The following is a 14,221-nucleotide window of genomic DNA, read 5'->3' on the forward strand; positions in this document are numbered from 1 at the left end:
TTTAGCATAAGAGATCTAGGCTTAGCTATCTGCTAGAGAATCTTTCAGAATGTAAAATAGTACTGCATATCAGCTTGAGAATTCATAGTTTAAGCAACAAAACAAGCTGTTCAAAAAAATTTTCCTTACAAATATGACATTTTTTCTTCTGGGTCTAGCTCTAATATAAGCTTATTGCAAAAGATTTGGGGATTGTAAGCAGAGGTAGATGAGAATATAAAAGATCATAAACCGTAAGACATGCATTACAATATTTTCCAGTCATATAGCTATACCCTAATAGCCACATTAATTTAAACAGCTCATAACATGTGTGAAAATTCACAACATTTAACAAATGTTTTACTTGTCCTGCTCCAGACAGGACGTATGTCTTGGGTTCAAATGCAAGTTCCCAGAGACTCTAATAAATTTAATAGACCCAATAACAATTTTTAGAGTGCCCTCCCCGCTTCTCCCTCCTTTCCCAAGATAGGGATTAGATATAGGGAGAGAGAGAGGTAAGCACACCCAAATAAATCAATCTCACTCCATTTAGAAGTTAAAAGGAAAAGTTTAACAATAACTTAGAAAAGGTATTGGAAGTAAGGAAGTTTACAAAGGATAGGGAAGGGAAAACAGCAAAATACAAAAAGGGATAAATACAACCCAAGTAATGCGGTGGTATGGATCTGCCTCGTGGCTGCCACATGGTGTGCTGGTATGCAGTGTGTGTGTGTGTGCCGAGAGGGAGCGAAGCGAGAGAGAGAGAGAAAGCCCCTCTGTCTTTTTTATAGCACAGGAAGTGGGGGGAGTGTGGCCCCAAGGGTCTGGTTCAGGGTTACTCCCCCGGAATGTTAACTCTATACAACGTAGAAGCTCTTCCAGCCCAAACCTTGGTGATTCTGAACATTATGGGGAGGCAGACTGTGAGTTTAAGCCTGATGAGGTTCTTCAGTCAAAGTACTAAGAATTTAGCTGTTAAAAGGAATACCTCATACCCAAACTGCAGCACTTAAGAAAACCATACTATACATTTGAGATCAGTTATTTGATGTTTTCTGAGCACTGATGAAATGAACTGTAAAATTACTATTCATAATAAAAGGCAATTAATTACAAAACTCTTACCTGTGTAATTGTTCAAGTATCAGTATCTCAATGCATATACCTTTAATGCATGACAAGATCATGAAGTTGACAAACTTAGATCATTAGTTAATTACTAGTTGTTCAAATAGCAAAAAAAATTCTCACTTATTCACTGAAAGAATTTCTTAAACCTCTTGACCCTGTCCAGAGGCATGGCTCTGGAGCCTGTCCTTCCAGGATCTGAGAGGGGTTAATATTCAAAATTACTAAATTCCAAGGAAATAGTGTCACAGAGGGGTACTCTGCCACCTACACCAACTGTGGCGGAGGGGAGAAATTAATTGGAGTGAGATGATATTCTATAAAAATATATAATTTAGTAACTGCAATATTCTGAACTCTCACCACCCCCAACCACTGAATTTTAATATTAATGTTTGTTCTACATGGTTATGGAAGACATTCTAGGAATAACATCAAACAGTAAATTGTTAATAACTATTATTATCTAGCAAACATTCAAAGGATAAACAGAGAGGATTTTCCCCACGGTCAAATGCCGCTTGGGGTCAATATGCTGCTTGCCCAGTAGATGCTCTATGGCAGAAAGCAACAGAAATTACAGAAGCATTAAAGTCTTTACTCACAAATTCTTATTAATTATCAATCACCCTCCAGGGCTACATCAGAGACTATTACAAGTGTCCAATCTTCAGGGGAGTCTGCCTGTGGATGTCGAGGCTGGAATTCTCCTGGCTTCAGGAGGAAGAACAGTCTCTGACCTTGTTCTCCTGGCCTCTTCTGGACACTCTGTCCAGGGATTCTTAGGCAGGACCTTTGGGTGCAGAGGCAGAATGTTGTGCAGTCTCAGCATGGTGTCACACTGTCCATGCAGGCCGATCATGTGCAGAAAATCCGGAGTCTGCCCCCAGTAACTCAGTGGCAGTGGAGTCTACCAGGCAGTGATAAGGCAGCGGGCGTGCAATAGGGTGCACAGCTGCACGGGAGACTGAGCTTTGTAGATACAGGCAGGCCTAAGCATAATAATGAGAACGAGCGAGCACGTTGTTTACCTGTGTACCTCTATTTATCAAATGTGGGGTGAGATTAATGGCCCATTGGCCACCAAAATGACCAATCAGGTTTTGGCAGTCAGCCAAACCTTACCATAATAGGGAAAAGCCACAGGCCTGGACCTTCCAAATATGGGAATCACATGGGCCTTACACTAGGCAGGCACGAGCTGGATATGTGGGGCTTACACAACCATGTTACACAATCAGGGGCCCTGGGCAGGCCAGACTTTATGGCACCAGGTCTGTTGTGCCCCTTTTGTGTCCATTTATGTGTTTACCTCTATTTTGGGCAGAAAAACATGTCCAGGCAAGAATAGACATGAATAAGCCTATTTTTGAGCCTATGGGCCCTCCATGACAGATAGTGGAGTCATCATCCCTGGAGATGTTAAAAAAAGGTGTAGACTCGGTACTTTGGGACATGCATTAATGGCCATGGTGGTCTTAGGTTAATGGTTGGACTTCAAGATCCTTGGATCCTAGAGGTCTTTTTGCAACCTTAATGGTTCTGCGACATACACTCACTATCTTTCCCAGAGGCACTGAAATTTCCCAGAAGTAATTCAGCTTATATCTGTCCTCCTCATTTGATAGACTATCTCAGGATTCTGATGAACCTGCCTTTCCAGTGGCAGGTTCCATTGAAGCCATTCTGCAGAATCACTGGATCCTTGAGTTTCTTCTTTGGGCAGATTTGAGGTGTCCAGCACGACACTAAGATGGTACTACTGCATAGTACTAATTCATCATGCACTGATAAGCATTAACTCACACACTGACAATACTGGTCATGAGCAGTCCTGAACACATGTACTTTCTGCCTGTCTTGTCCATGCCTTCTCACTGGAACCTGTTGACTACAGTAGCTCACAGGAGAGTGAGCAAGCCTTTTTGCTCCAAAAGCAGAAGGTAAAGGAAGGCATAGTGTTTCTTTCTTGCTAATTAAATTCTTGCCTTTTTTCAATGTATCACAGATAGAAAGCTGAACTCTCTGTGCATGTACTGCAGAGGGCTGAGCTTCCTGGAGGAGGGTAAGAAAACTGGATAAGGCAGAGAGGGAATTAAAAGAAAAGTCCTGGAAGCTAAACGATGGGAAAAGAGGGCCTGGGGAAGAGGAGCTGCTTCTAGGAGCAGGAGGTGTTGGTAGAAGTGTGTGAGCACCTTTCTGCTTCAGCCTTCAGAATTAAATTAAGTCACAGAATCAAAGAATGGTGGTGGTTGGAAGGGATATGTGAAGATCATCTAGTCCAATCCCCTGTTATAGCAGAATCACCTAGAGTGAATCACACAGGAACATGTTCAGACAGGTTTTGAAAGTCTCCAGAGAAGAAAACTGCTACAACCTCCTTGTGCAGCCTGTTCCAGTGCTCTGGAATCCTCAAAGTAAAGTTTTCCTCTAATACAAGCAGAAGTTTTAGTGTTCTAATTTGTACCCATAACCCCTTGTCCTATCACTGGGCACTACTGAAAAGAGTCTAACTGCATCCTGTTGACACTCTCCCTTGAGACATTTGTAAGCCTTTACATTTATCCTAGGGAAGAATCTTAACCATGTAAACAAGGCCACATCTGCTGGTCAGTAGTTTGTCTCTTTTGTGCCCACCTACAAGACTCTTGACACTGATTCTACCACGATCCCGCAGCTAACTAATACTGTGAAGCTTGGAGAACACTACTTTCTGCTGTTGTTCTTGGTATCCACTTCAGTTACTATCTTCCAAGATCATGCACACATCTCAGAATCTGCAGAAGGTAATTATCATTGAAGGTCTGGGTTAATTACCTCTAAATGGAAAAAAAAAATTAAAAAGGCAAGATTCTTTCATCTTTATATTATCAGTTTTCTCAACAGGGAGAAGTAAAGAGATAGGTGTCTTGAGCACTCTGAAACACTGAGGTAAGATTCTGTCTACCATCAAGAGGCTTTACAAATACGCTGAACAACAGCCAGTTAATTTCAAATCCAGAATTTATGATTATCACTTTTGATAATTCCTTCCCTCAGAAGAAGGGAATGTGATTGTGAACAGATCTGCTAACCTAACAAAAAGGTTTTAAACTTTGTTCATTGGTGTTAGCTACCCAAGTCAAGAAGCAAATGAAAATCTCAGAATGACCAAACACTTTTCCTTGTTAAAGTATTTCTCTCTTCAAAGTCTATGATCTCACAAAGACTTAAAAGAATGATTTGTATAGAGACGACTAGGAAGGCAGGAATTCTAATGGACTATAGGTATATGACTGTATTTTATTTTCATTCTTATTAAACTGTACATAAGAGCAATAATTGAATTTAATTGTAAGAATTTTCCCTAGATATCAATCACTGGTAAACGGATCAATCATACTAGCAGAAAACTCCAGGACTGCCAATTTGAAGGAAAAAGATTAATCTTAATATCATTCAACTATCACTGATACTGAAACAAAATCCCACCTTTTGTTACAGTTAGGGTTTTTTGTGTCTTTCTATCAGTGTGATCATCTCTAAAACACTGAAGTTTGCAGAACTTCTCAGAGGAACTGAACAGCCTAAACCAGAGAAGGACCTGAAGAAAAGGAGGCTAAGATGATATCCTTACATTCTACAACTACCAGAAATGAGGTCCGAGCAAGGTGGGTGTAGTTCTCTTTTTCCTAGTACCATGTTACAGGACAAGAGAAAATGTCCTCAAGTTGCATCAGGGGAAGTTTAGGTTGGATTTTAAAAGAAACTTAGTGGCTGAAAGGGTTCTCAAACACTGGAACAGTCTTTCCAGGGAGGTGGTTAAATCTCATCCCTGAAGGTGTTTCAAAGACACTGAGATGTGGTGCTGAGGGACACAGTTTACCACTAGACTTAGCTGCTAGATAATGATTGGTCTCAATGATCTTAAAGGTCTTCTCTCACAAAAACAATTCTATGATTTTATTTTGTGCTCTTTTATTATGCATTGGAAATAAAATAATGTGTCAACAGCATTTAAAATACAGTGAGGGTAAGGGAAAAAAGATTACACCACTGCAGACAGACTAGAACACCAATTCTTGCTCTACAACTTAAACCAGCAGCATTTTGCAAGCTATTAAATCATACAGAAGTGGAAGGAGTAAGGTTTTTTAATGCATCCACTGTACTTAGCAAAACACAGCGTTTGGTAAAAGCCTTATTACGTGAGCAGCCAGGTCAAGAATAAGATTAAACTAAAAAATATTTTAAAAATCCAATTTTAACATTAAAAAGCTAGAAGTAGGATGTGGAGATGATGATAAGAGCAACCACAGTTGTTATGATTGTGGTGAGAAATGTATCTCTGCCCACACACAGAGGGTGCACTAGAAGGCGTACAAAATTAAATCCCTTAATTCTGAAGACAGCCTGAAAAGTCTTCTTCAACAGACTTTCCCCCCCCCCCCCCCCCCCCCCCCCCCCCATAGAATGGCTTGTGCTACACAGAAGTGCCTTCAAAGCTGAAATTCCAATATGGTTCAATTAAAAAATTAAAAATATGTAATCTTTCTCATATTTTAAAAATTTGATTGTTTGTTTTTAAGCAGAACTTTCAGAGTGCTTTTATAAAATACACTGAAAGCATTCTCACTCTGAATCCAGATTATGTATGAGAAAATGACCTGATGATGAATTTTGACATTCATGAAAAATATGAGAGCTTTCAGAATTTTAATTTAGAACAGCTTTCTGAACCCTTGGTGTATTCTCTTACAGATAACTTTGCAAAAAAATACGTGAAATAATTTGTGTGAGAGTAAAGGAATCAATACCATCTTCACTTTAAATGTGGCAGATCCACTCAACTGGTCATACCTTTAAGGAATTCATCACACCACAATTAAAAGGTTACACAACTGTGAAAATATGAATGGATACAATTAAACCCACCTCATACAACCAAACCAGATCTGATTAAAATTCTTGTACATTCCTTCAAGATCTGCAGTTGCAACAGAATGTAAAGATTCTTTTTACTTACTTGACTGACTCTTAGTATAGAAAAAGTACATACTCTTACAAATGATGGTACTGTAAACTGATGATTTCAAGAAGACATTATGGTTGTTGTCTTGGTTTTTTTTAAAACATTGATGCACATCTGTGACTCAACATTTATGTATGCAAGTGTTGGAGAAATTCTTGCTAGCAGAGGACACAAAATGATAAACATGAGCAACCCATGCTGGGAGCGTCCTTGAATCCATCTTGGGAGTTAAGATACCAGGCACTGGGTAGCTTCCCCCCACATGCAGCTGCAGGGGGTGGAGTGCCAGCTGCAGGTGGGCAGAGTTTAGCCAGCCCCAGAGGCTGACCCTCAGATTGTTATGGTATATTGACCTATCCATGCCTTACATGTAACCCTGTACCCTCTATATGTAACCAATCTTGGTGGAGCACACCTCTTGCAAGAATGCATATAAATCACTGTATCACGGAAATAAAGAGGACTATGACCATCTAACCATATTGGTGAACAAAGATTCATTTTACCCAGGTGCTCCACTGGCGTTCTTTAATATGCAAGTTACCCTAGCAGTAAAAGAAAGATTTTTCTGAGAACTCTAATAATGTCCCACTATAGTCTCACTGAACTTCAAAGAAAGCTTCTATTGATTTTAGCAGCAGTGAAGCTAGCCCAGTGCTTCATGCTGTAGAAAATAACACTTATGTTGAACATGCTAATTTTTCAAATGCTGGCTTGCTCAAGATACTGCTATCTATTACAATCTGAGCCAGCCTCATAAGTAAAATTCCTGTCACACAACAGCTATTCTAACTGAGATAAATATCAATCTAATCTAATCTATTCACAATTTATAATGCTCATGACAACTATCTCAAAGGAGGATGGAGTGATGTGGACGTTGGTCTCTTCTCACATGCAACAAGAAACAGGATAAGAGGAAATGGCTTTAAGTTGTGCCAGGTTCAGGCTGGATATTAGGAAAAACTTCTTCACAGAAAGGATTACCAGGCATCAGAACAGGCTGCCTGAGGAGGTGGTGAAGTCACCACCCTAAGAGGTATTTAAAAGACATGTGCATGTGGTGCTCAAGGACATGGTTTTGTGGCACTGTTTTATCAGTAGTCACTGAGTTCTAGGTGAGAGGTTGGATGTTATGATCTCAAGCCTCTTTCAGCCTTAATGGTTCTATGATTCTATGCCTGTCCATGGCCAAAGCAATCTCTCTGAGATGTGCACTCATGGCTAATGTAAATTTGACAGAATAAAAAGGGGTTGTCACCTCCTCTGATGAATGAGCAGACTATGGCTTACATTGGTTGTAGAAAAAGGTAGGGAGAAAAATGGACATGAGAGGGCAAAATCAAAGGCTAGCAGCTTAGCAGTGGTCATCCTCTAGCACGGAAATTTCAAAAAAGCCTATTTTTTAGCCTTAGTCTATGTCAGGAACAGATTGTGCTTCTTCATCTCTGTGCCTGAGCAACAGCTTTGCAGATTTACACCAACTCATTGTTCCACAAAGAAAAGCAAGATATAACAGTGATTTGAATGGTTAACAGCTTTTTACCTGTAAATTGTCCCACGTATATTTTCACATACCTTCACTTTCTTATGAGGAAAGGCTGGAGACCTGGGGCTTCTCAATCTGGGGAAGAGAAGACTGAGAGGGGATCTAATAAATGTTTATAAATATCTGAGGGCTGGGTGTCAGGGAGAAAAGGACAACCTCTTCTTACTTGCACCCTGAGATAGGACAAGGGGCAATGGACGTAAACTACAGTGCAGGATGTTCCACTTCAACATGAGGAAGAACTTCTTTACTATAAGGGTCACAGAGCACTGGAATAAGCTCCCCAGAGAGGTTGTAGCTGGAGACTTTCAAGAACCATGCGGACGCATTCCTGCATGACCTCTTCTAAACCCTAACATTCTCTGATTCTGTGACTTATTGAACCTCATGAGATTGGGTGTGGCAACATTTCCATTTTTAAAGGGATTCCTACATATATTTCTGCTTCACATATGCTTTGTCATCATCATCCAATATAAAATTAAGCATTACCAGCTGTATTTAACATTTTTGTACTTTAAGTTGTAAAGGGTTAACTTTCCATCAGTGGGATGGATCTTGAACCTGACCCCAGGTGTACTGATTAGCCCACTCTCACTTCCTGTCTAGGGCCCCTATTAAAACACATGAACTTCCTGTTTCTTTCTCTTTTTCACCTCCCTGCCTGCTAGCACCACCTTTGTTTCTGCTGCTGCTCTTGTTTTCACCACGTGAGCATCCTACCACATGGTGGACACCCCCCCTTCCTGAAAATCTACCTCCATCCATTGCCATCAATCTGGTTGTATTTATATTTCTTGTATCTTGTTTTCCTTTCCCTATATCTCTTTGTAACTCCCCTACCTTACATACCTTCTATTTAATGTTAACCTTTTTGTTTTTTCTTTTAACTTCTAAATTGAAGTAAGACTATTTTATTTGGGTGTTTTACCCTTTTCCTCTCTACATCTAATTCCTTTCTTTCCAAAGGGTGAGGGCAGAGGGGATAGCATCCCATTATTGTATTGGTTCTGTTAGCTATATTTTGAGTCTCTGGGAAATTTAATCTAGAACCAAGACATAAGTACAAATACTTGGTTCATCTGGTATGAGTAAATGGAGTCCAGCATCTGATGTATTTTAATTTTGCACTAACTCTAAACAATTTCTTTTGTCCAAGGCAAGCAAATAGTTTCATGAAACTAGGTTATTCAGCTTCATGAGGACTGAGAAGAACTTGAAGCATCTTCATCACAGCTGGAAACACAAAAGGAAAACTTTCCTTTGTGTTTAGAAGTTGCTAGATAAATGAAGAGATTATATCACTACAGATCACCTGCAGAGACACTGCAGTAGATAACTTTCCCCCAAATGTTCTTTTGAGTCTCCTGAGAACTCTTCCATCTTGTGAAGTAGATTCTTCTTCTTTGGCTTCTGACATCCATTTAACAACATTTTAAGTTACGGCAACTTTTCTGCAGCTGACAGTGAAATGTATTACTATCATTGTGTCCTCTGTCCACTACCAAATACTATTGCAATATCCTCTTCTATACTCCTGTTGAATGAGACTGAAGACACCAAAGACCCAAATCATCCTTTCTAAAATGTTTCTGCATTAATTAAGATTCAGATTAGTAAACATAAAGTCTTTTTAGCTTGAAGGGAAGGAAGAATACTGATAAAATTACTTAAAAAAAGACAACATTGAAACAAAATAGAGCAAAATCCCTTAGTACTGGAAAGACCACCCTGATGAATCAAATAATTAGTATGAGAAGACAGGATATCCTTTTTTTTTTTAAGATTGTCTAAATTGTAAAGAAGGTTTTGTTCTTTTACAAAAACTCCAAAACATCTACTTTATCAGAGCTTCATTATTGGCCTTGTATTGTTTAGAATCTCCCTGGTGAGACAAAGAGGCTTGCTGAGATTTGTGGGAGATGACTGGACTTCTATTTATGATTCAGAGGACTTCACTTCATCTTTCTCCAATGCAATGTGAACTTTTATCACCAAGGTCATGGAAATAACTTTTAAACAACACTTTTTCTGCCTTTCAGCCACTTTCTGCCCACATCTGTCAGAATTATGCCATCAGTGACTACAATACTTTTTCTAGTAAGAAAATAGATACATTTAAATTAACATCGGTTTGTTCGCTGTTACTGCAAATAGATATATTTCATAAGTTTCTCAGTAGACACCTTTTTGGAAGCATTGGCAGCTTGAAGTATTGTTTTAAAACAGCTGAAAGGGCAATGATATTGTGAGGGGTATTCCCTCCTGCTTTATTACACCCTTTCTCTCATTTAATACTGCTGTTGTTTTCAGAAGAAATGTATAAAAATGTCACACAATATAGGCAGATAAAATTTGAAAGCATCTTTGAACGCTCCTTTTTGTAGACCATGATGTGTCAGAAGCTTGTTAGAAATACAACTCTTCTTCTAGAAATTCCTACTTTAAAGAACATGTACAGGGTGAGGGTGAAAACAACTCTGTCAAAGACAAGAACTTGGGGACCCTTAATGGTAAAGAGAGCCAAGCTGCATTTAAAGGGGAATGTTTAGATTGGATATTAGGAAAAAAAAATCTTTGCTAAAAGAGTGGACAGGCATTGGAACAGGCTGCCTAGAGAGGTGGTGGAGTCACTATCCCTGAAGGTGTTCAGAACATGTGGAGCACATCAATCTGATGCAATTATTAAACATACAAATAATCTAAAAAATGTTACATTGGTTTTATTGATGAAATAGTTCCAGGCTTTAAATTACTCATTACTTACCCCTGTTCTTTGAACTTCCAAGAAAATCGCTCTTTGAAATGATTTCTCCCACACTGCCAACTCACTGTCCAGCTCCACATTGAAATAATGACTCTTGCCATGTCCAACCATTACGCTGAAACAATATGACCTCTGGTCTTCAAGATCAAAGTCCTGATGGATACCTAAATATAAATTTGCTTGCATCCAACAATCATCAGCAAGCCAGAGCTGAAAGACATGTGCAATATTTGATTCTTCACCTAGCATAAAGTACTTGGATATGTCATGTCATTACATTAATAATGAACTTGAAGAAATGTTCTGATAATTAATAACATCAACAATAACTTCTCCACTTCTGATCTACTTTACCCTGTGCCCTGTAATCCAAGCTATGTCTGCAGTTCCAAAAGACTGTTATCTGAGCAATACATAGCTAATCTAAAAACATTAAGGAAGGAAAACACCAAGTTGCCTGAATGCAACTCAACAGCTGTGCACCAGCTTTACAGGAGAATATTACTCTGTTCCAATAGGGTTCCAATATGCTAAACATCAAGGAATGCAGTCACTTATCAAGCACCTAATTCTGGAAATGACAATGAGAGCTGCTAAATGTCTCCTAATAGCTGCAAAGGCTGCTCTGCTACTGCAAGAAGGGGTGAAGTGTGATCCTGTCATCACCTTCAAGATTAAGAGAAATTTCACACCAGCCTTTCATAATAAAAAATACTCTTGTAATAGAATGTTTCATAAATTCTTACAAGAAGTGTCCAAAATCTTTCAAGACACCATTGATTTGCATAAATATAGAGAAAAAGAAAACCAAATAAAAAGCTATGGTTTATACATCTGACAATTTCACCAACTGAATTTCCATTTTGTGCATTTTTTAAATTCCTGTTGACCAGAAATGGTCCTTTCCTATCCCCATTTCTCTATAAGAATGTGAGACACAGAAGATTGAAAGAACAATAAAAATAATTCGTAAAGAGGACATTATTTTTCATTTTCTTGTCATGCAGAAGTAGATTTTTTTCACTCTAGCAATCCAGGTTAGATTTAGGAAACATGACTCCAGCTGAGATGATCTGAGTCATGTTTGACTGGATTTCTGTGGTTTTGAAAATGCTAGAATGCAAATTTGTAGTGATACCCAAGATCTAGAATCTTGTAGTCAGGATATGCCTTATAAAGAGTTATACGTGTTTAGATTATAAAGAGTTAGAATTTAGTTTTCCAGAACCTCTGATAATCTATCCATGAGGCTATAGTTCTAAGACCTTGCACAAAAAACCAAACACTTGGAACCTAAGCACCCAAATGTAAGGAAAAATATTATATATATATGTAAAAAAAAAAAATCCAAATAATCATGTACTTGTTGCCCTCCTGTTGTAAACGCACACACAACCGTCCTCACGGGGCAGCAGCAAGACCTAATTTTTAGTAATGAAAAGCAGAGGAAACAAATAACTTTGCTAGCACTGCTCCCATATTCACAAACAGAATCAAAACACTCACATGAGAACTGAAAATTTTACTTGTGCTGGTGAATTATTGTGCAATATAAGCTGGAAATTTAACTTTATCCTATTTAATCACTTCTGGTATGGTGAACCTATGGGGATTCTGTGGGGTACTTCATCTCAGAAACTGCACATAATGCTACCAGGGTACAAATCATTTTGTTGCCAAAAATGGCCCTGCAGCTGCCTGAGGAGAAAACAGCCTTGAGGAATTTCAAAATCATATTACAGTGCTCCCTAGACTGCTGAAAAGGAATTTGAGCAAAATACCTGAACATAATCTGGTGTGAAGGAGTGACAGGTATTCCCATCTACATCTGCTTCAAGACTGAGTGATGCTCATCCTGTCTTGCAGACAGCTACATTGATACTTTTTACTCTTTATGTGAAAATACATGTTAAAATGTTGGGCTGTTTTTAAGATGGGTAGCTTTTAAAAGTATATCTAATATTCTCACCTCTGAAAAGCAAAGCTTTTCAGTAATAGTTCCAGAAAATATGGAGTATGAGGCACCATAAGGAAAGAAAACCCTATAATATAGGAGATTACATTTTTAATCATCTTGTTGTTATCACTACATGTCCATGAATATTTGAGTACATTAATACATATGGAGAGATAAAAATATTTTAAAATAATAGATTAAAAATATAAAAAATGTAATTGACATATTTGAACACACATGTTTAAGTATGAAAATCACAGAATCACAGACTTGATTTAGATAACAGTTGGACTCAAAGATCTTAAAGGTCTTTTTCAACCAAAACCACTTCTCTGATTCTATGTAAATGGATATATTTATGTATATATCCAAAGAAAACAAAATCTAAAATAGAATAATCATTTTGTTTTAAAATGTAAATTCCATATTAGATCCTTATTTACCACTTTTGACTCGTGTCATAATGAACATAGTTGAGAAGTTTACAATTTGGTTAAAAGCTCACATCTTGTGACGGTTTGGGTGTTCCTCGCCCCCCCCCCCACCCCCCCCCCCACTTTAGAAATCACCCAGACTAGACTCAGGCGGCTCTGGAAATATGAATGAAGCTATTTATTTACAGCTAGCACAATATACAAGCAGATATTTACAACATATACAGTTATATACAGAAATATACAAGGTAAAAGGTAATACAGAAACACAACTCCCCTCCCAGAAACCTAAGTCCCCAGGAGAGGCTCTCAACCTCCCTTTCACATTCCCCCTACCCTTCTCAACCTTACCCCAATCCCAAGGAAGAATAGAGGTTTGGCCAAGAGGTTAAGAAGCAAAGGTGGGCTAGTGCAAACATTCCAGCCTGCTTCAAACTACCACAATCCACCCCTGTCTAATTTACTCAGGGTATTGCTGAGAATTATCTGATCTAATCTAAAACAATATTTACACTAATGAATTTTACAAGTTCAGTTCACACTTCATTCCAGCTATCTCAGATGTAGGTGATTCAAAAGCTCAGAACAGTTTGTCTCCTCACAGATGAGGCAACAACAGGGACTCTGAGGTGACGTTGGGTTTGTGCTCACATACTGTAGATTCTCTCGTAGATTCCTTCATTGTCGGACGCCGATGGTACCTAGAACAGAAAACTCCTAACAGCTTGTATTATACACTCTGAATTTAAACTCTCTCAGCTACAGTTAGATTTCTCTGTCGAATACACTGGATTTCACCATTCTCCTGCATTACCCAGTAGGTGTGATGAGGACCTTCAGCAGACACCACCCCTCGGACAGGTTTCCCCTCACGCGAAGGTGAAAATACCCAAAGAGTTTTCCCTAACAGATTCTTTTCAAGTACAACAGGAAATTTATCACCGTCTACTGTTTGGACCAAGTTTGATTGTGCAGGTCCTGCTCTGTTTACTGAACCTCTACTATTTACCAACCAGGTAGCTTGTGCTAAATGTTTGTCCCAGTTTTTTAGAGTTCCACACCCCCATGGCTTTTAGTGTGGTTTTCAGCAAACCGTTGTAGTGCTCAAATCCTCCCTGAAGCTGGTGCATAGTAGGGTATGTGATAGATCCACTCAATGCCATGCTCTTTGGCCCAGTTTTTCACAAGATTGTTCTTGAAATGAGTGCCGTTGTCTGATTCTGCCTGCTGCTTGTGTTGGTGTTCCTCAGTATCTCTGCTCTTAGGCATGTGTGCGTCTACATGCCGCACCTTCACTGGAGTTCTCTCCAGACGTGCATCAATGTCCTGCCATAGATCAGCACACCAAATAGGCTTTCCTTTCCTCTGCCAACCATTCTTCTTCCAGTCC

At 38.9% G+C, this 14,221-nt stretch overlaps 1 protein-coding gene across 1 annotated transcript in view; it reads right to left on the reverse strand.

The window, feature by feature from the left end:
- The window catches only part of SNTG2 (syntrophin gamma 2), a 285,667-nt gene that overhangs the window by 14,249 nt on the left and 257,197 nt on the right, over nucleotides 1-14,221 (reverse strand). The window contains exon 14 of the mRNA XM_064145698.1: nucleotides 10,441-10,650. Within this exon, the coding sequence (XP_064001768.1) occupies nucleotides 10,441-10,650 (210 nt within the window). The remainder of the gene's footprint in view (nucleotides 1-10,440; nucleotides 10,651-14,221) is intronic.

Source organism: Pogoniulus pusillus, chromosome 7 (genome assembly GCF_015220805.1).
Source record: "Pogoniulus pusillus isolate bPogPus1 chromosome 7, bPogPus1.pri, whole genome shotgun sequence".
Taxonomy (NCBI): Eukaryota; Metazoa; Chordata; class Aves; order Piciformes; family Lybiidae; genus Pogoniulus; species Pogoniulus pusillus.